This window comes from Phalangium opilio, unplaced genomic scaffold (assembly GCF_054372755.1).
Source record: "Phalangium opilio isolate 3A_F unplaced genomic scaffold, DU_Popi_V2 ptg000240l_1, whole genome shotgun sequence".
In the NCBI taxonomy this organism is placed as follows: domain Eukaryota; kingdom Metazoa; phylum Arthropoda; class Arachnida; order Opiliones; family Phalangiidae; genus Phalangium; species Phalangium opilio.
In genome coordinates this window covers 344,033-369,824 of record NW_028324224.1, presented here as the reverse complement: position 1 = coordinate 369,824, position 25,792 = coordinate 344,033, and the positions used below count along the sequence as shown (strand labels likewise).

The following is a 25,792-nucleotide window of genomic DNA, read 5'->3' as shown; positions in this document are numbered from 1 at the left end:
ATAATTTACGAGATATGTCGTGTCTTTAATTAAACGTTGCGTCATTATGATATATGATTAACAAAAATCTAAATTTCAGATTTTAGTATCCCTTTTGAAAATATCACACACACCCATACACGTTGCCTTTACATTTTGTCACGTGATTATAGGAGCGCGTGATTTTAAAATATTTCACATCTCGCGCGATTCAAAATTGCTAGGCCTAACTTCAATTTCAAAATTTTGCTTAAGTCAACAAAATTTTCCAGCAAAGGTAAGACCTTCAAGTTTTTATATGAGCGGCTAAATGTGCGCCTGTTTTTGTTATTATCAAGTTAAATCAACTGAATAAATTTCCCCCTTTTCCAAAATTGTATGTTTTACTTCAAAATATTGCTACATTGGAAAAACTTTACTTTAGCTCGCGCATTCAAAATACAGTTTTTGTTAGACTAATTAGGGTTAGGGTGAACATTGAGTAAATGAAACTCGTTTATAGAAAACATAGAGTTAATTTAATTAGGCATCAAAATATAATATACAATTGGGGTTGTTAACAGCTCAAGAAAATTAAACCGACTAGCAAGAGGCGAAGCAAAAAAACAACTGATAATTATTATAACAGATAAGCGTTAAGGTAACCTTTGAACCAGTCATAAAAAATGCCGTCACGCCACCTAGGCTAGTAATATATTTCACGATCAGGTCAAAGGTCAACAAAATTCCCCTTAACTATATTACATTTCGTTCAACATCTTACTGTTAATATACATCAATAAATATTAATTGTGACATTTTAAGCAGTTAATTTTAACATTAGCACGAACTTCTCAAAATTAAGTGAATATATCTGCTATATTTTCTTTCGAGGAAACATATGGCAGAATGAATGTCTCTTTGGAGAGGATATCACGGATAAAGTGAAATCTGACATCGATGTGTTACGTCCGATGGTTTTCGACGGGGTTTTTGGTGAAGTAAATGGCAGCTTGGTTATCACAATAGATGATGGGCGTTGGAAGATGGATTCCGAAAATGTTCTGCAGTTCTGTCAGTACCGGCGTCATCCAGAGCAGTTCTTTAGCTGTTTCTGTTAGCGCTATATACTCAGCCTCCATAGTGGACAGACAAATAGATTTTTGACCGAAGGATATCCAAGAAATAGGGGAGGAACCAAAGAAACTGATATAGCCGCACGTTGATTTTCTGGTGTCTCGATTTGACGCATAATCGCTGTCGGAGTAAAATCGCAGATTAGCATCTTTCTCCTCTCGATAATGTAATCCGAAATCCGACGTCGAAATAATGTAGCATGCCAGTTGGCATAATTATTTCCAATGATTCATTCCAGGGTTAGCGTTGAATTGAGATAGTGCTATTATGGTGTAGAGGATGTCCGGTCGCGTTCTATGTGTCAAGTAGAGAATAGACCCCACTAACGCTTGATACGGGATGTCATTCATTTGGTCGATATCTTCCTTATGTATGGGACAATCATTTTTGCTTAAGGTGACGTTGGGGTTAAACGATAGGCTGACTGGTCCTTTACAACTAATATTGAAACGTTTCGTGAATGATTCGACGTAGTGTTTCTGATGTAGTTTAAATCCTCCGGAAATTTCCTGCACTTCAACCCCGAGCAAGTAGTTTATTGGGCCCAATACTTTAATTGTGTACACTGCAGATAAGATGTTGATTACGTCTTGTTTTGCCTCTTCAGATTGGGCTAAAACTACTAAGTCGTCAACATAAACCAGAACGATGGCTTTCTTCTGTAGTAAGTAAATACAATTTGTTCCCGATAGTTTCGAAAATCCATGCCCTTGAAACATTTGATCCAACTCTAAATACCACTGACAGCCACTTTGGGGTAGGCCATATAATGCCTTTGATAATTTTAAGCAGTGTGTGTTGGCTACCTCGGTCGCAAATGAAGGGATTTGTTTCATGTAGACGTTTTCGTTTAGCTGTCCATACAAGTATGCATTTTTAACATCAATGTGACAATGAAGCCAGCCCATGTTAACGACGAATAATGCCAAAAAGAGTCTGATCCATGTGAAATTGACCACCGGTGAAAAAGGTTCTTCATAATCGACACCTGGCACCTGGTTGTATCCTTGCGCTACCAAGCGTGCTCGATACCGTGGCGTTTGGCCTTCCTTCTCCTTGATGGCGTAGACCCATCGGCATCCAATAAGCTTTGCATTTTCAGGTGTTGAAATGGTCTTCATGACATTCCTTTCGTTGAGTGTGTGTACTTCTTCCTGCCATAGCTGTTAACCAGCTTTCTTTTTCTAGTGACGATACCGCTTCTTCATAGGATGTAGGAACTTGTACCTTCGTGTAATGAGTCTGAAAATATTCGTCCTCGGCATCATTGCTCTGTTTAGTATTGCCTCCAGATACATACAGAGATGGATCATGAGGTACATTCTTGTCTGCGCAGTATCGTTGGATTTCTGGGGTTCTATTCTAAGGCGTTCGGTAGGAAGCGTACCGAACCAATCTGTTCGTTAGCGCCCAAAATCTTCGTTAGCCGGAAAAGTTTTGATTCTGAGACGTTCGGTAGAGTTTTTGTTCGGTAATTGTCGCAAGAAATCTTCGGTAAGCTAACGAAAGGGTTTTCCTTTCGTTACGCGTATACCGAACAACATTTTTAATATGGCGGTCGATCTTATTCGACGTGAAGTTTTGAGGTTTGCTTTGCTTGCCGATGAATTGCCAAATCGTGATTTAAGGCGGCAACGCATTTTTAGAGATAGGGCTCAACCTTTAGAACTCGATGACTATAGATTCAAGAGACTTTTTAGGATTAGAAAAGAGATTGTTTATAATATTTGCGATCGTCTTGAAGAGCGTCTTTCGGGTAGAAACGCATTGGGAATTCCTCCAAATGTGAAGGTGAGTACGTGTTTTAATGTTGTGTACAAAAATGACATTCATTTTCAATGTCACTTAGGTTTTGACTGCTTTAAGATTTTATGCTGTTGGTTCATACCAACTAGCAATAGGACAAGACCTTTTTCTTGCTGTGAGTCAAGCAACAGTAAGCCGATGTGTCTCAGCTGTCAGTAACGCTATTGTTGATGTTTTCGCAAACGAAACAATTAGATTTCCTGTCATTGAAGATGAAATAAAAACGAATAAAATAGGGTTCGTTAACTAATACTATAGACCAATCCGTTATTGACATGGGTGAAGAGAACTTTACAGGGACAGGACCTCCATCTTGGGTTTATTCGTTCTCGCCAAAAGATGGAGCCAGAGTTCACTACATGCTGGAGGCTAGCCAACTCTTGCTGCCTCTAGTAGTGTCTCTTGGCGTGAACGATAATACCCAAGATGGAGGGCGTGCCCCTATATGCATGTTTCTCTGTAAGTAATTAATGGATTTGTCAATTGAAACATGCTGTTTTGTTATCTTTTTCTATAAAGATTTAGCAAAATAGCCCAATTTCCAGGGGTGATTGGTGCTATTGATGGTACTCAAATAGCAATTGTTGCTCCATCAATGAACGATAATCGATTCCGAGAGTATCTTTACGTAAACCGTAAAGGTTTTCATTCCTTAAATGTTCAAATTGTATGAGTTGATACTTTCTTATTATTAAATTTGGTATGCCAACTTATTGTCGGTTATATTTCAAATAGGTTTGTGACCACAAGATGAGAATTATTAATTGCAACGCTAAATTTCCCGGTTCAGCCCACGACTCGCACGTTTTTCGCATGTCAAAGATATCCAACCATCTTGAGAGACAACATATAAATGGGCGTAAAGATTGTTGGCTAATTGGTAAGAAGCTATTTCAATAACAAGCGTAATGTAATTAACATCAATTTCATAGGTGACAGTGGTTACCCCTTAAGGCCTTGGCTATTAACACCGATAACTCACACCGAAAGAGGTTCAGCTGAGGAGAAATATGACATTGCTTTCACAAAAACTCGTCAAATTGTTGAGTGCACCATAGGAGTTTTAAAGCAAGTGTTTCGCTGCCTGTTAATGTATCGCACAATGCATTATCATCCTACAGCGGCTGCTAAAATTGTGTATGCTTGCTGTACGCTGCACAACATGCGTCGCGACGAAGCACATAGGGATTCAGATGACGAATTTTCTGACACGGACACATCCACAAATAGTGACACGGAAGATGAGGAAAATGACGCAAGGAGAAATATGAGAAGGCGATTGAGATTGAGAAGAAGACAAGAAAGAATTGAAAGACGGGCCATGGTAATGGATGTCCCCGAGTATGCACCCAGACCTAATGACACTTGGCTTCGTAGTGGCCAGTTACTACGAGAACATATTGTAAGACGCTTTCGCTAATGTACCCAAACAACCGATACTGGGTTTTACAAATAAAAACACCATATAATTGAAATCAACTCTTTATTGTTGTACTCATTTTTTATTGGCTAATTCTAGCCCAACTTGAGCGAAAACTGCCATATGTTTTGCTATTTCTGAAAAGGACAAAGATAACTTCTCCAATGAGTTGGCTTTCTGTTGTTCAATAACATTTCGATGTTCCATCTCTGTTTTGATTTGTTTTAAAACAGAATTCTTTTCCTTACGACTATCATTTTTCCTCTCTTCGATTTCTTTCAGAGTTTCAGTTGCTTTTTCATAGTTTTCGGTAACTTCTGTCCTATAATTCTTTTCTAAAAACAATTTTTTCACAAAGGCTTTGTAATTTTGTTTTTTACTAAAATAGTAAATTAAATAACTTACTACGCTTCCTGCTTTTCGAAGTTGTCTGTTCTTCCGTAAGTTCCCTTTCACTTTGGGTTGTTGATGTTGGCGTTGAAATATTGTCTTGAAAAGAAAACTCTTTGCTAGTTAGTGTCAGTCTTAATTGAATCAATTATTTAAATTTATTTTATCCATTAAGTAGTCTTTCCAAGTTTTCCTGACACACTACTATTGCTATTAATACCTTTACTTCCTGACTGGCTTTCGTGTCCAGTCACCAATGAGGGTTCCTCATTTGGCGTCGGCAATAAAACGTCGAAAATGTCCCCTCCTGTGGCAATTTCTGCGGCAACTTCTACATAATTGGTACTCTTACCTGAGTGTTCACCTGCCTGAGACTTAAATAACTTGATGTTAATTATAGCAACAACAAAAGCAGAATAACAAACAAAAATCAAACTACAAATTAGAAAGAAAATAAATTAATAAGGTAAGTCCTGCCAAAATAAATCATAAAAATTGAATGATTATATCCATTTTGTAACAACGACATATTTTTAAGCTTCAATGATAAAAACTGTTTGTCATTTCGTTTGTAAACCTCATGCTGTTGATTATTTGGAGCAGCAAATCCAAATTCTCCAACGTCTCCGTTGCCATCGACACACATTTCTCCAATAACAGCAAGCAGCCGCAGTTCTGTCTCTGTCAATTGAGATTGGGTTTTCTCTCCACCCCCAGTACAACGAATTGATTGTTTAATAGCAGCAGACTTCGCTTTAACATCCGATTTCCAGTCTGCCCATGACTAAAATATTCAAACTTGAAATTGACTGATTTACTGTATTCATAACATTAAACCAACCTTCTTCCACTTCTTCACGTCTTTCGTTGCACCTACTCCATCAGCATTTAGCAATTCTGCTAATTGTTCCCATAACCTCTCTTGGGCCACTTTGGTGAACTCTGCCGTGAGTCTACCAGACACTAGTTCAGGGTGATTCTCCAAGTATTCAAGCATCATGCACCGTTGCCTTTCTGAAACTCTTGCAGCACGTGGAGCCATTTTCCCAAAACAAATGTGTGTTACTGAAATAAAAGGCTGTTTCTACTGAAAATATATAATCTTAATTAACGCTACCTATGGTATGTCTATCATTTATGATGTAATTGTAGCAATTCAGCGACAAAGGCTTACCTTAAAATGGTCTCTCCTAAATATCAAAGCACTAAAATGAAACCATACAATACAATACATATAAATAGCAATGTACTTAATAGAAAAAAATATTCTTAGCTTACCAATGAATATAATTAAAATTGCCAACTTGAAGTTAAGTTATCGCAAATCGTGGCACAAACAAGGACTAAAAATCTCGTCTGCTACGTAGTCGCTTCAATATCATTGGCCCTCGTGATCCTACACGTGATTGAAAACCTCTCCTTTCGTGTAGGATTAAAAAAACATTCTATCATCCCATACCGAAAGAACGATATCTCTCTCACCGAAAGGCTTCGTAACGAAAGGGCGTTTAGGCGCGTTTAGAATTGCACCTTTTTGGTTCGACAGAAACCTTTCGGTACAGCTCGTTCGTTAGAGCTATCGTTAGGAATGTTTCGGTAGGATGAACGAACGCCTTAGAATAGGACCCCAGGTCTCGACCTCAATCGCTTTGCTATAGGCTCTGATTGTACATCCTTTTCCCTGTCTCTTACGTCCTGTATCCTGTCTTCATTGTCGCTTTCATGTTCCGCTGGCCATAGAAAATTAACTTTTTCCTCAGGCTTTTGGGCACTTTTCATCGCTTCTATTCCAATACGCCTTTCGTCGAAAGTGACGTGTTTGGTTTCCTTAACTGTGTTTTCGTCAGGTAGCCATATGCGGTATCCTTTGGTGCGACGTGCGTATCCCAGGAGAATGCCCGGTTTTGAGCGCTGATTGAATTTATGCTTCCTTTGGCGTTTATGAATACAGCAAATTCGACTTGTACTCGAAATGCGAAACGATTCCCGATATCAAAGCCTAGACTCCTTATTATCAAAGTTTGATCAACATGTACATTCCGCCCTAAATAAACAATTAACTCTGTAAATTATTGTTTTATATAGTTTTTTTGGTAGTCGCGGTTTTAATGTATTTGCGCGAAACTTTCAAGAATTTTTATTGTTTTAAATAAGTATTTTTAATTGCATTTTTCAAAATGAGATAGGCCTATATTCGTAACAGCAAAATGCCTTTTTATATTTAACGGTAGTTCAAATAAAGTTGTTGTTATATTTGTTAAGCCTTGGTCACTTTAATTGGGGGAAGTCTTCTTTTGAATGGATGGAAACCAACGTTTATTACGTGGTAATTTTATACTCATTGAGCAACTATTTAGGTCCAACCAAGCCACTCAAATTACGATGCCAGGGTGCTAATTTCTCTCAATATTTTATTTAAAAATTACAAATAATAATTAAAACATGATAAATGTTTAACGCGTTGATAAAAAGTGAACGATACAACTAAATTTTAAAATGAAACGCACCGTTGATGAAATTTGAAACGTGAGACGCCTTTAGATGTCTGAGAGCTTTCCGCGTGGTTGATATTGCCTCGGAAGCCAATTCGGGCGGCATTAATAGTTTAATAGTTGCGGTGATGTCCTCCTTGGTCATGGTTCTTCTTTCGAAGTCGACCAGCCTTGGAAGCGATCTTTACCATAATGTCTTCTAGGAAATTCTACTGAAGAGGCCCACCACTGAAAGTAAGTAAAGGGTTATTTGTGTTCGTCAAATTTGTTTGCCTTAAGGTGGGTAAGATTCTATGGAACGATTAATTACTATGTATATTTCTAATTTCCCGAACCATTAACTGAATTAAATGAATAATAATAATACATTTAAATGACAATAATGTATAGAATAAAACTAAATAAAGAGAACCAAATTCATTGACAAGAATGTCTCAAATCCTTGAGCTTGGTACAAAATACAAATGAAATGGTATCAAAAACGTACTAAAGCTAAAACAGAAATCACCAGCGATTTTTGATGTTTAATTAAATACACACCTCTAATGACCTTAAAGTTTTCAACTGACCCCATGTATGTTCTTACCCCGTTTTACTGAGCTCTACAAGAAAGTAAGTCGTTTTCCTTATATCTTCAGCAATTATTTGTGGCTGCGGGCAGGCCTGTGAGGCTATTGCCACACACACAAAATGTGTGACAAAGTCCTCTAAAACAAAGCTGTAGTAATATATGCCTTTACTACTTTTACCACTGATTTTTCTGCTAGAAATGTGTACTTCAGTATGTTGTATTCTAACCCTTTATTCATGATTTACACTGAGATTTCAAGAAATGTCAAGTTCTTCAAAGAAGGTACCATTTTCGCAAGACGAAATTGAAACGTTGGTGACCCAGCTGGAGGCCGTTCCATCACTGGTCATAAATGAGTATGGCTGTACCCCTGAGCAGCGCAAAAAGATGTGGAGTCGATCATTGAGCGCGTCAACACTGTGCAACAACAGCAGCACACGGATGCGGAGGTGAAGAAGAAGTGGGCCAACCCAGGGTAGGAAATAAGTCAGGTTTACAAGTCAAAAACCAGTTTATTAATTGTTCGGAACAGTTTATTTATTCCAAAACTTGGGTTCAGTGGTTCCAGGGACCACTTTATTAATTATGGTTTTTGGAAAAAATAGACGGTGGGACCAGTTTATAAATTCGGGGTTCCTTATTAGAATTTTCTAGCTCAACACATTTTCTACCAATTCTACTCCTAGGTAGTTAGTACTACTTGGCTACAACTTCCCTACAAAAGTTTTGTATTCTATTGACTATTGATCTTGACTAGCGTCTATACTCTAGAATGAGTCTCTTGTAGTCGACAGTCTAGACCATAGCCAGTACTAGTTGTCAGTAGTCGTATTTCTCAGTAGTGTATGGTCACATTACAAGATTTTGATCTGGCTTACTGATAGCGAGAGAAGATATTGCCACCGAATTTATGTAAAATGCAATAAGGAATAAGGATAGTTCAGAAAAGGTTTAAGAACTTCAAATATCATTGGACATTTTGATTGATATTTAGTGGCAACTAGTTGAAAAATTGTGATATGAAATAAAAGTTAACTGTTATGGATTGTTATATGCTACTTTTTCCTGCAGTAAAAAATTCAAATTCAATTAGAATTTTCAGCTTCTTTACTTTTGTGTCTTTACGTGCTTTTTATTCTCACCATTTTAGAAATTTAATTTATAGTGGGACCGGTAAAATAATAATTAATGCGAGGGTCACTGGTCCCAAGAACCACCACCACATCCGCGACACCAATTCGCCGCCGCCCACTCCGAAACAAACGAGCGCCTGAAAGGCTCAACCCATCAGACAGCAGCTAAACCAAGTTTTCACCATAATAACAATAACCTCATGAAGGACAGTATAAATAATGACTTTAAACAAACTTTTCACCATAATAACAATAACCTCATAAAGGACAGTATAAAATAGTGACTTAAACGAAGTTAAATCTGAATTACAATCTACCTCATTAAGCTCAACGAAACTGTTACAAATGCATAGCGCAATATTACAAGTTGCCAATGATCTTCGAATTTTATTGTTAAACCCTCACATTATCTTAAGACTCATACAGTCACTGGGTTTGAATCTCACGGGAGAGTATTGCTATATTCGTAATTCCCGCCTATTCCAAACAAAACCTAGATGGCGTCCCATCCGCAGATATCGATTGATTGTAACCCCCATTTTCTAAGCATGAGATATACGTCGTTTACCAGACAAATTCAAGGGGGGCTGCCGTTGCGTCTCAGTAGTTTTTGATACCGCCTTCTAGCGTCGAAGTAAAGCGTAAAATTCGGTATTTTTGTCTCTTTAAACGTCGGTGTTTAAAGCCATCTAGCGTTCAAAAGCAGGAAGTTCAAAACCATCGTCTGAAATCCTTTGGCTCGGTGAATCCGATGATTTGAACATATTTTTTAATCCTCATTGGTAATTAATAAGTTTTGAAAAATAAAAATGGCAAGCTGGGGTAGAACATGCTCCGCTCTTGGCTGTAAAAGTAGTGATAGGGATTTAAGGGAGTGGAGATCGCGGGTTTGCAAACTTCATTCGGACCTGACAAAGGATAAACTCTGTGTCATAAAGATTGTTGTTGTCCGCGGCCATTTTTAAAATACGGAATAAAATCAAAGTACAGAATTCGCTAACTAGATGGCGATTACCAAAAACTAGTCACATTTTAAAAATAGGAGGTAACCTCGTACATCGCGTATAGGAGAGAACACTCTTCACTTCTTTATCCGCACTCAAGCGGCATCCTTGCCACCCAATGTAACGAATGATCATAATCATATGGTAGAATAAATCTTGGATATTGATTAGTATATCTAGCCTAATTAATCCACCAAGACTTGAACACTACAGTTAATTACTTATTTAATTAAACTGTAAACCAAATTCTTACTAGATTTGTTTTATTCATAATCGGAATGCTATTTTATAAACAATGGAAAAAAACCTGAACATTTTAAATTTGTCGGGGTCAATGAATATAGTAATACTAATTCTAGTCACTAGAGGGCGCGCAAAAGTGTAATCTGGCCGGGGCCATCTTGTTAAAGAGAATTGATGATAAGCAGTTTCCGCTCTTTCCTATTGTTAAAGAAATTGGATCCATTTTTCGCTTTGGTCCCATTGAACCGAATTCCCATTCGACAGAAGGGGGTTTTTTTTGGGGTCCCATTCGACCGAACGTAGCCAAAGGTGCGATTTTATTATAGTCCCATTGGACCCAAATTCTATTGAACTGGAAGAAGACATACTGTGTGGTTTTGCATTAAATATATTTTTAATTTCACAACTTATTATTGTTAAAATAAATGTGAGTTGAAAATGTATTACTGCACTCCTCACCTCACCTACCCTAGCCAAACCTAACCTAATCTAACCCAACCCAACCTTGTTTGGAGGTAAAAAGATTACTTATATCAGTATTAAAATAATTTATTAGCAATAATAGAAATATTTTGGAAAAGATGTCAGATAATTAATTGGAGAATATTTTGGAAAAGGTGGCAGCTAATTAATTGGAGAATATTTTGGAAAAGGTGGCAGCTAATTAATAGGAAAATCTTTTGGAAAAGGTGGCAGCTAATTAATAGGAGAATATTTTAGAAAAGGTGGTAGCTAATTAAAAGGAGAATATTTTGGAAACTGTGGCAGCTAATTAGTAGGAGAATGTTTTGGAAAAGGTTGCAGCTAATTAATAGGAGAATGTTTTGGAAAAGGTGGTAGCTAATTTATAGGAGAATATTTTGAAAAAGGTGGGAGCTAATTAACAGGAAAATCTTTTGGAAAAGGTGGCAGCTAATTAATAGGAGAATGTTTTGGAAAAGGTGGTAGCTATTTAATGGGAGAATATTTTGGAAAAGGTGGTAGCTAATTAAAAGGAGCATATTTTGGAAAAGGTGTCAACGTTTTATTGGAACCAAACCAAACCAAACCTAAACTAACCTAACCTAACCTAACCTAAGCTAACCTAACCTAACCTAAGCTAACCTAAGCTAACCTAACCTAAGCTAACCTAACCTAACCTAACCTAAGCTAAGCTAACCTAACCTAACCTAACCTAACCTAACCTAACCTAACCAAACCTAACCAAACCTAACCTAACCAAACCTAACCTAACCTAACCTAAGCTAACCTAACCTAACCTAACCTAAGCTAACCTAACCTAACCCTAAGCTAAGCTAAGCTAAGCTAACCTAACCTAACCTAACCTAACCTAAGCTAACCTAACCTAACCCACCCGAAACCAAAATATTAAAATTTTAATTTAACATTTAAAGACATTGATGGAACTACCATTAAGACTGCACTTCATTTTAAGCACAATTTGTTTATTAATTCTATATATCTCTTGCCTTGAAAGGAATGAAAGTGAGCGTTTTAATTAGTATCACGAAACATTTACTTTTAATATTATTAACATACCTTTCGGAGATTCGAACCAACAACCTATCGTTTCGCAGTCCAACTTCGTGTCCACTACACCACCGAATCGCTGACGGCTACAGTGTTTCAAGTTATATTCATGTAATTTTTAGGGGCATATTCGGACGATTGGGATTTCGGTCCATCGGGAATATAGCCATTGGGCTGGAAATCTAAAATCATTGCGGGATATTCGGTCGAATGGGATTTCGGTCCATCGGGAATATAGCCATTGGGCTGGAAATCTAAAATCATTGCGGGATATTCGGTCGAATGGGATTTCGGTCCATTGGGAATTCGGTTGAAAGGAACGATACCCATTTTTCCACCCAGAATTCCTAATGACTGAAGCTGTGACTATTAAAAATTCTTCTCCCAAGTAATCTGTCTTGGTCTAAGGTAATTAAATAAATTTCCAAACACTAATTAAGATAAGTTTATATATAAATATATACTTACATGAAACTGAAGTTGCGTGTAGTAAGCTTCATCTTCAGCCAAAACCCTGTATGCATTTCTTAAAATAAGACTATTGCCTACATAGCTTTGCTATCAGCTTGTGTTGTTTTATTTTCTGTTTGCAGTTTCTTTTCCACTGGTATAATAATTGCAGTATGATTCTCTTTTAAACAACATTGGGTTCCCGATGATTTCATTTTTTAGCCACATCGTAGTATACGATGAGGCTCTTAGTTTGACCCGAGCCGTCGTAGTAGTTGTGGCCGGGGTTGTCGCTTCGTTATCGTTAGATTTTAGCTTAAAAGGAATTCGATAGTACCTCAACCCACCCATAGGGGTAACTGAGCTTAGTTAGAGATTTTATTTTAATTAAAATTATTTTTGGTCGCAGCCGGGACTCGAACCCGGGTTGCTCACGCAAAAGTAAGCCATTCTACCACCGAGCCATAGAGACTTGATAGAATAAGCGAGGTTTTATCGTTAAGTTTTATCTCTAAAATGTCGGGGTGATGTGGGGTGGGGTACCTCTTAATCTGTGGTGTCGGATACTTTTGAATTTTTATCTGTGGGGTCGAATTCTTATGAATTTGTATGTTTGGGGTTTTTATATTTATTTTCTTTTTATTTATGTGTTAATTAAATAGATAACGATTTTCCCCGTTTTCTACCGCGCTCCTCGTGTGTTTCGTTCTCGTTCGGTAGCTATCGTCATCTATATTATGTTTGACTGGAACGTTTTGGCGGTTAATCCAAATGTGGGTTTAATAGAGCTAACATAGTGTTAAATGAGCGTTATGCATTTGATCATTTTAGCATTGCTAAAGGTAATTTGAGGGGATAATCACTAGAATGGCTAATCACTATGACTAAACCTTCTCTTTCAAAAGTTTCTGGGCATAAGTCCTTGTTAGAAATTTACGATGCGATAAGTGTGCAACGGCATAAGTCTATGTTGTAAACTCATCGAGGAGATTATTACTAACACAATCTGTTCTTCGATTCGCCGGAATATTAGAATTACAGCATAAGTAAATTTATACGGTTATAATTTTATCACTGTTTAGAGTAGGGCATCGAGGGGCTATTAACTCTGATTTTATGCACGTTAAATCATTTAAGCATTAGGGTAAGGTATAGAGGGGCTATCTACTCATTAGGGTAGGGTATAGAGGGGCTATTCACTCGTACGATGTGGCAACTATTACGAGCCCTTTGGCCGTCTTGTTTTTCATTGCTCGTACACTTGTTCTTTTCGTCGTTGCTCCAAGCGGGATAGCCGACGGGCTTCCCGTCTTTGTTCAGCTGCTTGGCTCCTCTTCCCCGGGCAGTCCGACACAACATGATGTCCTATTTTGTGGCATCTCCAGCAGACTGAAGTGCTCCATATTAATGGAGGTTTCGCGTTAGCGATTGTGGACGGAATTAATATTTTGGGAGGGAATTCCTTGGTGTCCATCCCATGGACCTAAAGCGCTCCCAATTTTTCTCATCTTCGTCGGGGGCCTCCACTGGCACGGAGAGGAAGGGCGAATTGGAGATGGGTGTTTATATTGCAAGGGCTTGCGCCCTGAACTTATGATATACCGTAATGGGTACGTTAACGTCCGTTTGGCGGCGCGCTAAGGACCAAGGATCTGACTCGGCATTAGATGAAGAAAGAGGATCGGTTGAAGGGTTTAACCCGAAAGAGAGGTCCTGAACGGACGGGGTTGAGGCCAAACTCACAGGAAGAAGCTCCCAAACTTCTTCATTCGTGTCTTCTAAAATTAATACATCCTCTTCATCAAAAGCACAGTTGGTTGCAATATATCCCGACGAGTAGCAATTGTAGCATGAATGGGTAGAGTTTAAGTAACGATTTGGCATATAACAATCCTTTGCTTCATGCCCCAATTCGTCACAATTGAGACATTTAATTGCTTTCCCCCGTTCCTCCGACAATACTCTTCTAACACATTTACTGATTGTTCTGTAATGCTTATCTGCCTTCGTGTGTTTGCTACTTTTTCTTTTACTCCCTTAAGGTAAGTCCACACTATCGGTTTTTCGTACGCTTTGCTCGCCTGCTGTCTACACACACCGCTGTTATCCGTTCGAAAAGCGAGAGAGAAATATTTCAACCAATTAGCTGCGACTGAGGACCGTGTCGTCTGCATGCACATCTTAGAGACTGTATTTAGGGTAAAATGGACCGCGTTAGAGAACAAATTAACGAAGAACAACCAATTAATGAAGTGAGAAGTTTTCCTGAGCTGTGGAATAACAAGCTTCATGTGTATAAAATACGAGGAATAAAGATGCTGCTTGGATTAGGATTTCTGAAAGAATGGGATACCCAAGTGAGATAAGCCAAGGCTTAAAAATATGTTTGTGTTTATTTAATCTGTGGATAACTTTATATTTCAGTCGAAGATTTGAGATCAAAATGGAAATCATTAAGGGACAAGTATGTCCGAGAAAAGAAGATAATTACTTCATCTCAATTAAGTGGAAGTGGGAGAGGTACGAGGGATGTGTGGTATCTACTTGAATCTATGGAGTTTCTAAAGGACACCATGAAGCGAAAACTGTAAGTAAATGTTGTTGGGTTATGTCCAATTCAAGAATGGGCTTAGAATGTGTGACATTATGCTTTGTATTATTAGTAGGCCAGTTTATGAACAGCCCCATATTAGCTTAATGTCCATTATTTATCTAATCTCTCGTGTATAAAAAGGCCCCCTCTCTGTGTTAAAAATTCAGTCTATCTCGGACCTCGATCATGTATAAATCATTGTAAATAAAACCATAGTTTTAAAAGTATCAACTCCTGTGTAGTCGTACAAACACACAACATGGTGTCAGAAGTTTGTTAATGTGGTATTTAGTCGCGCGATATCACGGTTAGCTTTAATTCGTTAATCAGTAATCGACTAGATTTGCGGTCTACCTCGACACGGAAAATGCAGAACGCCGCAGCCTTTCAAGTGCAACCGCCTTGCCAATTCAACTTTTCGAATTCCAATGAGTGGCCCCGATGGAGGAGGAGGTTCGAGAGATTCAGATCCGCGTCCGGTCTTAGTTCCAAGACAGGGGAGGAACAAGTCGACGCGTTAATATACATGATGGGCGACAAAGCTGATGACGTATTCTTGTCATTTACGTTTGCCACCGATGCAGAGAAGTCTGACTTCAATGTCGTTATGAATAAATTCGAAGGACATTTCATTCTCCGGAGGAACGTTATCTACGAGCGAGCAACCTTCAACTCACGAGTTCAGCAAGATGGCGAACCGGTAGAAGAGTTTATCACCGCGTGTCGAGCCCAGATTGAGAAATGTGCCTACGGAACTCTCCAAGACGAATTGCTGAGAGACCGAATAGTAATCGGGGTGCGAGACAAAGCCCTGTCGGAAAAAATGCAATTAGACGGAAACCTTACACTGGAGAAAGCGATCTCAACCGCCCGCCATGCCGAAGAAGTTCGCCGACAACAACAAGAATTAAACGCAGGAAGTTATAAAAACGGAACTCCGGCTGTTGTCGAAAAGCTGGGCTCTCGAAACACCTCTCAGACGAAGGAGAACAGGCGACCAAGAGCAACTCATCCTTCAAGACCAATTCAACGCGATCAAAAGGTTACTTCAGATACCTGCAAGAAATGCGGAAGGTTCGAGAAACACAATCGAGAGCGACGCCCAGCATATAGAGCAGTTTGCAGGAAGTGTAAGAAGATTGGCCACTACGAGCGTGTGTGTCAAAGGTCAACCACCAACTACAATCGTGAGGTCACATCGCAAATGATCTGTGCGGATGATGATGACTCAACGCCAATGGATACTTTCTTGGGAAAAGTCAGCAGCGACGAGATACAAGATCGTTGGATGGTAAACATTAGGATTAATGCAAAACAAGTTCAATTCAAGATAGATACCGGCGCGGACGTTTGCGTAATACCAGACTCGCTGTACAAGGCGAAATTTCAAGACTTGGCACTGAACAAATCTGACCGACGTCTGTTTGGACCAGGGAAGACCTTGATTAACTGCAAAGGTTTCATTGAAGCCTACCTGTCAAGTAGAGATACCACCATCCATGACAAGGTCTATGTCATCGACCAATTGCAAGTTCCACTTCTAAGCCTCAGAGCAACTATTTACCGGCCTAGAACGAGTCAAACGAAGCTACAAACTGAAGCTGAAACCTAACGCAGTACCGTATGCAGTGACGACTCCACGTCGAGTTGCGATTCCTTTGATGTCACAAGTCGAAGCTGAATTGAAACGAATGGTGGACTTGGGAGTAATCCGGAGAGTCGAGAACCCCACAGACTGGTGCGCTCCCATGGTGGTCGTGAGAAAGGATTCTGGCGAATTAAGGATATGCGTGGATTATACGCAACTGAATAACTACGTACAACGTGAACGGTACCAGATACCGGCTGTAGACCATACGCTTGGACGACTGGCTGGAGCCGAGATCTTCTCAAAACTTGATTGTAATTCCGGTTATTGGCAGATACCGCTACATCCGGACTCCATATTACTAACGACTTTCATGACGCCATTTGGAAGATATTGCTGCAATTGCCTGCCCTTTGGTTTAACATCTGCATCCGAGCACTACCAAAGCCAAATGTCTTCGTATATTGAAGGCGTCAAGAACACAGTTTGTCATCAGGACGACATTCTAGTATGGGGCAAGGACATGGCCGAACATGATAAAAACCTAAAGGAAGTTCTCGAAAGATTGAAAGACCAAGGAGTCACTCTCAATGAAAGGAAATGCCTCTTTGGAGTCAAAAGGATCAAGTTTTTGGGGCACGTAATAGACAGTGCCGGGATCAGTCCAGACGAGGAGAAGGTTCGAGCCATAGTCGAGATGAAATCACCATCTGTTGTCGCAGAGCTACGTCGTCTATTAGGAATGGTAAATTATCTTGGAAAGTTCATTCCCCGAATGGCCGAGCAGCTTAAACCACTAAGTAGTCTATTGAGCACCAAGAACAGCTGGATTTGGGGCCCAAGTCAAGAAATGGCCTTCAAATACCTCAAGACGACGCTCACAAGCAAGCCTGTTTTGGGTATCTTCGATCCGAGGAAGCCAACAGTAGTATCCGCCGATGCGTCAAGCTATGGGATTGGAGCAATACTTCGACAAGAACAAGCCAATGGAACTTACAAAGTCATTGCCTATGCCTCGAAGACGTTATCCTCGACAGAACAACGCTATGCACAGATCGAGAAGGAGGCGTATGCATTAACGTGGGCATGCCAGCGATTTGAGGATTTCATAACGGGTATAACAATAAAGCTAGAAACTGATCATCAGTCCCTTGTTTCCATATTGCATTCGAAACAACTGGACGATTTATCTCCGAGACTGCAAAGGCTACGTCTACGCATGATGCGATACTCGTACAAGGTCTCCTACGTGCCTGGAAAATCCTTAGTTGCCGCTGATACATTGTCTAGAGCTCCGTTGATAGACGTTGACGACAACGAGCTACAACAAGAAATTTCTGCTCACGTACAGTTAGTAATGATGAACCTACCCGCTACAGATCCAAAGCTTGCGGAAATTCTTCATAAACAACAGGAAGATGCTACATGCAGAACATTACAACGTTACCTCGAACATGGATGGCCGGAGAAAAAACGCGTACACAGTAGTTGTAATGACTACTTCAGCTACAGGCATGAAATCACCATCCAAGACGGAATCATCATGAAAGGCAGCAGACTGCTCATTCCAAGTTCCATGCGTCCAGAAATAATGGATCAAATTCATCAAGGCCACATGGGAATCGTCAAATGTCGAGAAAGAGCCAAACAATCCGTCTCGTGGCCTGGAATTTCACGGGAAATCGAAGATAAGGTGAAAAGATGCGAACGATGTCTCAAAAAATCAGTCAACTTTCATGAGCCCTTAAAGCCAACAAGCTTACCCGAACGACCATGGAAAGCAGTTGCCATAGATATGCTACATCATGGGGGAAAATGGTACCTGGTCATGATGGACTACTACTCAAAATATCTGGAATTGGCTCGAATGAAAGATCAAACTACAAAAACTGTCATCGAGATCATCGAAGATATATTTGCACGACACGGAATTCCAGAGGTGGTCCGCAGTGATAATGGCACTAATTTATCAGCGACAAGAACCTTGGAATTCATCGCATTCTCCAAGGAATATGGATTTCGATCTATCACGAGCAGCCCAAGATATCCTTAAAGTAATGGGTTCGCAGAAGCAGCAGTAAAGACAGCGAAATCCATTTTAAAGAAATCTGACAACATCCCTTTGGCACTCTTGGCGTACCGATCTACACCGACGTCCAATGGTTTCAGTCCTGCACAAATGCTTATGAGTCGCCATCTCCGAACAACGCTCCCATTACCGTCAAACATGCTTGTCCCGACGATCTTATCAGCAGAACGTATCAAAGACACATCACTAACGCAGAAACAAACTCAGAAACGAAATTACGATCAACGCCATAGAGTCAGAGAGCTACACGAATTAGATCCTGGGAAAAGGGTATGGATAACCGATTTACGCAAAGAAGGAACCGTTGTCGAGAAAGCAGAGGAGCCCCGATCATATATAATCGAGACGTCTAAAGTAAGGATTCGAAGAAACCGGTTCCATCTAGTTCCCCTACCGGACAGTCATCAAAATCACGGAATCAATTCTTTCACTCCGGCATCAAGTATTGGCCCAGAGGACGTCATAGATCCACCAAACATCATTTATCGAGAGGAACCTGTCTCTGAGCCAGCCCACGACAATCATCCATGCAATGCTGAAAACATTCAAGATACCGACAGAGAGAACTTGCGAGCTGATCCATCTGAGTCCAATACCACGAGGTCACCGGAAAGTACGAATAAGAGAAAGACAAGAAGCAAATTGCCAAAAGACGACAAAGGGACAGTAGCACGATCCGGAAGAATCTCAAAGCCATCGACTAAGTTAAATTTATAAAACGCATTCTTATTTGTATAAAAAAAGGGGATGTGACATTATGCTTTGTATTATTAGTAGGCCAGTTTATGAACAGCCCCATATTAGCTTAATGTCTATTATTTATCTAATCTCTCGTGTATGAAAAGGCCCCCTCTCTGTGTTAAAAATTCAGTCTATCTCGGACCTCGATCATGTATAAATCATTGTAAATAAAACCATAGTTTTAAAAGTATCAACTCCTGTGTAGTCGTACAAACACACAACAGAATGTCTTCTCCTTAAAACCAATACGAGGATAATGATATGTTCCATTCTTGTACTAATAATATCTGAAACTTTACTTTCAGCACAGTAAGCAATATGACTTTTGGGGTTACAAATGCCGCTTCAACCAGAACGGAGACACAACTAAACTTATCCACATTGAAAAACAATGCCTTCTACATCTTATGTTGTTGAAACCAACATTGGGGACAAAATCTTAGATGACGTTGCGGAATTATCCGAAGATGGAAATACCAAATCCTATTGTAGCAGCGCCTCAAAACGTAGTTCTGAAGGTGGAAGTACAAATGTATTAGGGTCAGAACAACAGGAGAGATTGGACACTTCTTTTGGGAAAAAAAAACTAAAGTGCAAAAAAGGACTCATATGAGCAGACTTTATTGATGATTTGGAAGAAAAATAGCGAGAAAATCAACCAAGGTTGTGAAAATGCTCCTGCGCCAGCAGCCCCCAAAACATACAGCGCCAATGAAAAGTTTTTGTTAAGTTTAGCAAAAGATTTGATTTCATTAAAACCTTCTAACCAAAGGAAAGTGAAACAGCTGTTTTTGTCAACTATGGATGACATAATATCAGAGGAAGAACAAACAGGTGTCCAAGATTAATGTGTTTGGATTAACATAATTATTTTCCTTATTTTGCTATAAATGAATTCCATAAATGACACATTGAGTACTTATAAAATGTATAATCTTTATTATCTTAAATGTTTAAAGCTTGAAACCTTTCAGTTTCGTTTCTGCCAAATATCGAGATTATTTCATGGGATCTGGAAAGCTACTTTCCAGATCCCATGAAATAATCTCGATATTTATCTAGTACATTGCCATTCATCCTCTTATGAGTTCTAGTTCCCTGCCGTTGAAATCTAACCATAGTACTATTCGGATTCTAGTTCCCTGCCGTTGTAATCTAACCATAGTGTTATTCGGATTTTTTCTCCATTCTCCATTCTGCAAATTACCTTCTTCATCAGTATAATCGGAGAATTTTTGAGGACAATAGATCTTTATATTGGCTTTCTCATCTTTTGTCAATAAATAATTGTGAAGGCATACCACTGCTTTTACCACTGCTTCTGCGTTTTTGGGTTATAGAGGTATAGGGCTTCTTAAAACTCGAAAACGTACACTTGATATACTGAACGCGTTTTCAATGCATCTTCTTGTCCGAGAAAGTCGATAGTTAAATAAATCTTCATTTTCAGGCAAAAATCGTAGGGAATATGGACGCATCAAATGTTTCTGTAGTGGAAAGGCTTCATCGCCGGCAAAACAAAATGTTAGCTCATCACCATTAGCCTCGATGATTCGAGGGTCAGGGAAATAGTCATCATCTTCTATGACCTTGCCCAAATCAGATGCAGCCACACTCCGCTATCGCTAATTCGTCCAAATTTCTCAATGTAAACAAAGTTAAAGTTGTAAAACGCATTACTCAAAGCCAACAAAACAATACTATAATGGGTTTTGTAATTAAAATATTCTGATCCAGAGTTTGGATTATTCATACTTTGCGAATGCATAACCTTGAAAAGAAAATGTAAGTAGCTGGTGTTATTTTTAAAGTAATGCAAACTGTAAATATTTACAGGTTCTTTAACAAGAACATACTTTTGGAACTTTTTAACTGTAACGTCTCTAACAAATTATCTTAAAAAATTATTACACTCTCCCAAAATCTTGCAATTTCGTAGGTTTTCTTTCGTAAACGGAAATATTCCATTGATAAGGTAATTATAAATATCCCCATACCTAACTTTCTGTAGAAGATTCAGGAATTTGAAATCTGTGTCTGGTCTAACATGTAGAAAATCTTTTGGTTTCAGCGAATACGGGTCAATAAAACGTTTTCTATATAACGATTTTTGACGTGTAATTCCAGTCCATGTGAATAATCCCAATAAACTGTATAACTACTCATTATGTTAGCCATAGGTAATTAACTTGAATTTACAGGCAACTTTCCCTTCAAAATGGCGGATGAAAAACATTTACTTTGAAAATTCTCAAGCACCACATAATGTTTGAGTTAACATGTCAATGGAATTAATGTATAAGCAGACGAAAAACGTCACTGATATTACTCTATAGACCATATGGGCTTTTAGACCTGCACCAACAAATAAATAAAAATAAATATTAATGTGCTAAGTTCTCACGAAAACACGCCTAGTTTCACTGCCTCCTATTCCTTCTACAGAAGTTAGTAAATCACTCATATTTTTCAATTATTGAAGATTCCAACAATTTTTTTCGACTTACAAAGGCTTTTTTTTTTTTTTTTTTTTCCACCTACTAGCACTAGTGCTTAGCCGTTAGGCCTTGAGCACCAGGAAGAATTGAGCGGGAGACCCTACGCGGCCCAGCACTGACGGGGGCCGCTAGGTCGTATGTGTGTAAGCAGGGAAGGTAATGAGGTTTACTTGGGAGGTGACGGAAGGTGGCATTGGGGTAAGTCACCTCCGGCGGACACGGGACAGTCGGCACCTATAGGGTAGGAACGCCGACATGTGTCGTATTCCCTCAAACTTTGCCGCTCAGAAGCTTGGCTTACAGGAGTGCGCCACACTCCCGGCCCTAACAAAGGCTTCTGTATTTCAATTAATAAAGCTGTACTTACGTTCCGAGACCGCATTGAGGCTTCTCACAGAAGTCCGCACTTCTCTCGAAACTTCGTGCTTTCACTTCAATTTAATTTTATAAACTTTACTTTTTCATTATATTTTTACCTAATTTTAACCCAAGGAAGTTATTGGCGACAGAAATGCGACGGAACGTTGTTTGATTGGTCGAGAAGGTGATAAACAAATTTCGTCACAGCACGCAATTTTTAGAAATTTGGTTCCGGTTTCATTTTGATCTTATGTTACTATATTAACCACAACATGAGTAACTCACTACAACGAATTTCCTACACTTATAATTATTGAACGTTCTTGTCCATTGAGACAGTCAACAAAACGGTACATCTCACAGCTACTTACAATACAGTTAGAGGAATAATAAAGATGTTGGCATAATTTAAATAGTTATTCTAAGTTAAAAGTTGCAGACGTTGAGGTCGTGTTGAGCCCATATCTTATTAGGTTCGGGCGGAGGGACCGATTCCTTCCTAAGGAGACGTGAAACCACGTCAAAGACATTCATATTAAGCTTCTCAGAAAAGCTTAGGCTCTCGGCGTTATTCTTCAACGGAATATATATAACCCCGTAGTTTCCGGCCGCTGGGAAGGTCCGAATCAACTTCGAGAAGAAGGCCTCAGCTACGCCTTTATCGTCCGCGTACAGCGGGCCGACCATCCCGTGTCCGTGAACATTCTTACGAATTATACCATAACCGCAGATAGTCTGTCCTTTACGCAGGGAAAGAGCAGAACCCAATAAAGTATTTACTTTTCGCAATCATACCATTCTCTCGCAGAGCGACCATGGCTACGCAATCAGCTTCCTTCAAAGTGAGACGTAGTCACTGCTTTCGGCAATAACCCTGAACCGCGGCTTTATAAGCTACGACTGATGCAAAACGACTTTTGTTGAAATCGACAACATTAACTCCGGGTACTCGTTCCCTCATGCAATCGACATCGGCCCCCTCTTTCTCGTAGGCGATCGAAATCCATTCGGTAAAGAAACCGAAACCAGCGCGATCCAGGTACGTCGCCAAAGACTCTCGCTGGTATTGAGGGCGCAATTACGGTCACCGACGTAGTCCAGGGCGGCCTTCAAGATCCCTCCACCAACACCTCGTCCACGGTACTCGGGTCAACCGGCGTATAGACCCAAGAAGGCCAGATCTTCGCGACAAAAAACGGCGGCGCAAGTACCAAGTATTTGACCTGTGTCAAAGCACGTAGCCGAGTTGGTCCGATTACATATACAGCTGGTACATCCAACGTTACGAGGCAACATTCAAAGTAGGTACTTGTCAATATTTATCACTGAACAACATGCAAGCGAGATTTGTGTTACTATTATCATCGTCAGTAGCGGCTACGAACATTCCGTTCGGATCAATTTGAAACCAAGTACTTAGACTATCACTACCCTGGTACATCCCAGTTTCTTCCCAAATGGCCAACGCTTGAGGAAGATCCTCCTCTTTCATCTTACGTACAGTATTTTGCGGTACACTGATAATGGTAGCTAATTAACACACTCAATTACTTATCCGGCCCTTGGAAACTGCAATCCAAAAAGAAGCCTCACCTTACCTTATCGAGACTCTGGTCCCGACTAAACTAAAACCCCGGTTTGCATTTCCAAACCGTTCAAGCAATGATATATTTTCTACAAGTACAAGTACGCAAAACGTACGAAAATAACTATGATGGAACGAAAGACAACCGCGATTCCAAATGTCCTCTAAACCAACTTAATTCACACATAAGTTGAACGGTTCAAGCGAGTACCGGCAGCTATGGTATCAACGCCATTAGAAAAAGCAGACCCAACTCTAAACGTTGCCGTTAAAAGCGCGTCTGTGTGTTGAAGAGCTTAACAATAAAACCGTCCGCAGTATGTATGTGAAAGTTTGTTGGAAGCAATAAGTTTTCGTCTAGAAAAACGAGTTTACTCTCCGGGATAAAGACTTGACAGCGAAGCCAAAAGCAGCCTTACTCGTATAACACTGTCAACCAATAATGTCTAGTACAGATAAGCCTTTCAAATCTTAATCACGATTCACGCGGGCTTCGGTGGTGTTTATCTAAAAGGAGACAAACAGTTTGAACCTTTTTCCATCGAAATGGTCTATGAGACGGGTGCTATAGACAATCCCCTCTCTCTGCGAGATAAGATGAAGGAATTTCACCATCCGTTAAGGAATTTTTGGAGCAGTTATTAAGGAACCGATTATTCTCTAGAAAATAATTCACTGCTAAGATCTTAAATTATTTTTTTTTCTTTGATGGGCCTAAAATTTATTATATTATACTTGTTAACTAACCACATTAGCAATTTGCATTATTTAATCCTGTTTCAGTCAGATGATCCAAATCAACTAATTGTTGTTAAATAAATTGTAGTCAAAGTTCCATTGTTTGAAAATTCATTTAAATCAAATTATAATAGACTTATGAGCAAACGTATCAGTTGACAAATTACTTAGAATAAAAATCATTAATATTTTTAAATCGTGTTCAATTGACAAAAAATAATAATTAACAAAAACTCATTTGCTGTTTCGGACCTTTTTTAAATCCCTAAGTTTTTCCTCAAAAAAATTGAAGTCCATAAAACTTCAAAATCAAGCTGATCATTGAACTGGGTTACAAGATCAGTGTGTGAATTTTCCTCAGTAGCTTGTGGACTTGGATGACTTTCATCCATTGTGTTCAAACAATCATCAGGGTTCCATTTAATGCTTGTACTTATATTAAATGTTATACCCTTAATTGGGTCATCTGACACCAGCGATTTGCACTGATTCAACTTTGTGTCAGGAGTATTTAGTCTCCGAACCAGGTAATTGCTCAAAAGTCAAATCATAAAGACTACTATGATCGACTTGTTCAATTAGTTGTAGTTGGTGGTGTAAAACACCATAATCACCGGGGGATTCCTGCTTTGCGCTTGAAACGAAAGGAGGTATTGCGCTGTTATCTTGCATAACAGCAAGGGCTCCATCATATCCATGGAAATTGTTAATCATTTCCAGGGGAGCTCTGTCAAAGTCACGAGAAGCAACTCTATCCAAGTCAGGAGAAGTAGCAACAGATTTGAGTTGTTCCGATAGGAAATCCCACATCAACTTTGATTTATAAGAAAATTACCCCTATCTTGATTTTCATATTAAAAATATTACAAGTACGCTTACTTTGACTTGAACCGATTCATAATTAACCAGATGTTTTAACTTGTTTAGTACTTCTTGAAACAGTAAGAAACTAAAATTGTGAAGAAAAGTTTGAAATGAAAATCTGACAAAAATTAAACACTAAAAGCCAAAGTAACTTTTTGCACAAGGCTACAATTTTTATTTTCTACAAACCACAAAGAAGAAACTCCTTATTTTTAATTATATGAATTTATATAAATATTTCCCAATAAATTTATCCTCCCTGGTACCAAGTACCACCCTGCGCCAAGCTCCTCGAAGAAATGAATGACATGATGAAGAACTGAAAAAAAAACATCGATTTCTGAGTAACGTGGAGACACTGGAGAGGCAAAGGCCGCGAGAATCGGGGAATGGAGAAAGGAGATTTTGCCTGCGTCCTCTACCAAGCAGGGGTATTGTAGAAGGGATAATAAAATAAAATATATAGGGGTGGTGACGTCCAATTCAGAACACTTTTTTAAAATTACATAATATAGCGTATTTTTGGCAATTGCAGATATTATTTGTTGTGTGTGACTTGTAGATCGAACCTTTGCGCATATTTTAAGCCCCTTTTCATCTTT

General features: G+C 39.2%; 2 protein-coding genes across 2 annotated transcripts; both read right to left on the bottom strand.

Annotated features, from left to right (window-relative positions):
* Nucleotides 1-4,532: 4,532 nt before the first annotated feature.
* LOC149612609 (uncharacterized) lies at nucleotides 4,533-5,770 on the bottom strand. Its single transcript, XM_089858384.1, has 3 exons — nucleotides 5,553-5,770; nucleotides 4,727-5,495; nucleotides 4,533-4,656 (listed from the first exon to the last, which is right to left on the bottom strand). Exons 1-2 carry the CDS (start codon nucleotides 5,751-5,753, stop codon nucleotides 5,154-5,156), a joined length of 543 nt encoding a protein of 180 aa, XP_089714510.1. The 5' UTR covers nucleotides 5,754-5,770; the 3' UTR covers nucleotides 4,533-4,656; nucleotides 4,727-5,153.
* A 16,659-nt stretch (nucleotides 5,771-22,429) lies between these two features.
* LOC149612608 (uncharacterized) lies at nucleotides 22,430-23,151 on the bottom strand. The gene is made up of 2 exons (XM_089858391.1): nucleotides 22,799-23,151; nucleotides 22,430-22,743 (listed from the first exon to the last, which is right to left on the bottom strand). Exons 1-2 carry the CDS (start codon nucleotides 22,818-22,820, stop codon nucleotides 22,430-22,432), a joined length of 336 nt encoding a protein of 111 aa, XP_089714517.1. The 5' UTR covers nucleotides 22,821-23,151.
* Nucleotides 23,152-25,792: the final 2,641 nt, after the last annotated feature.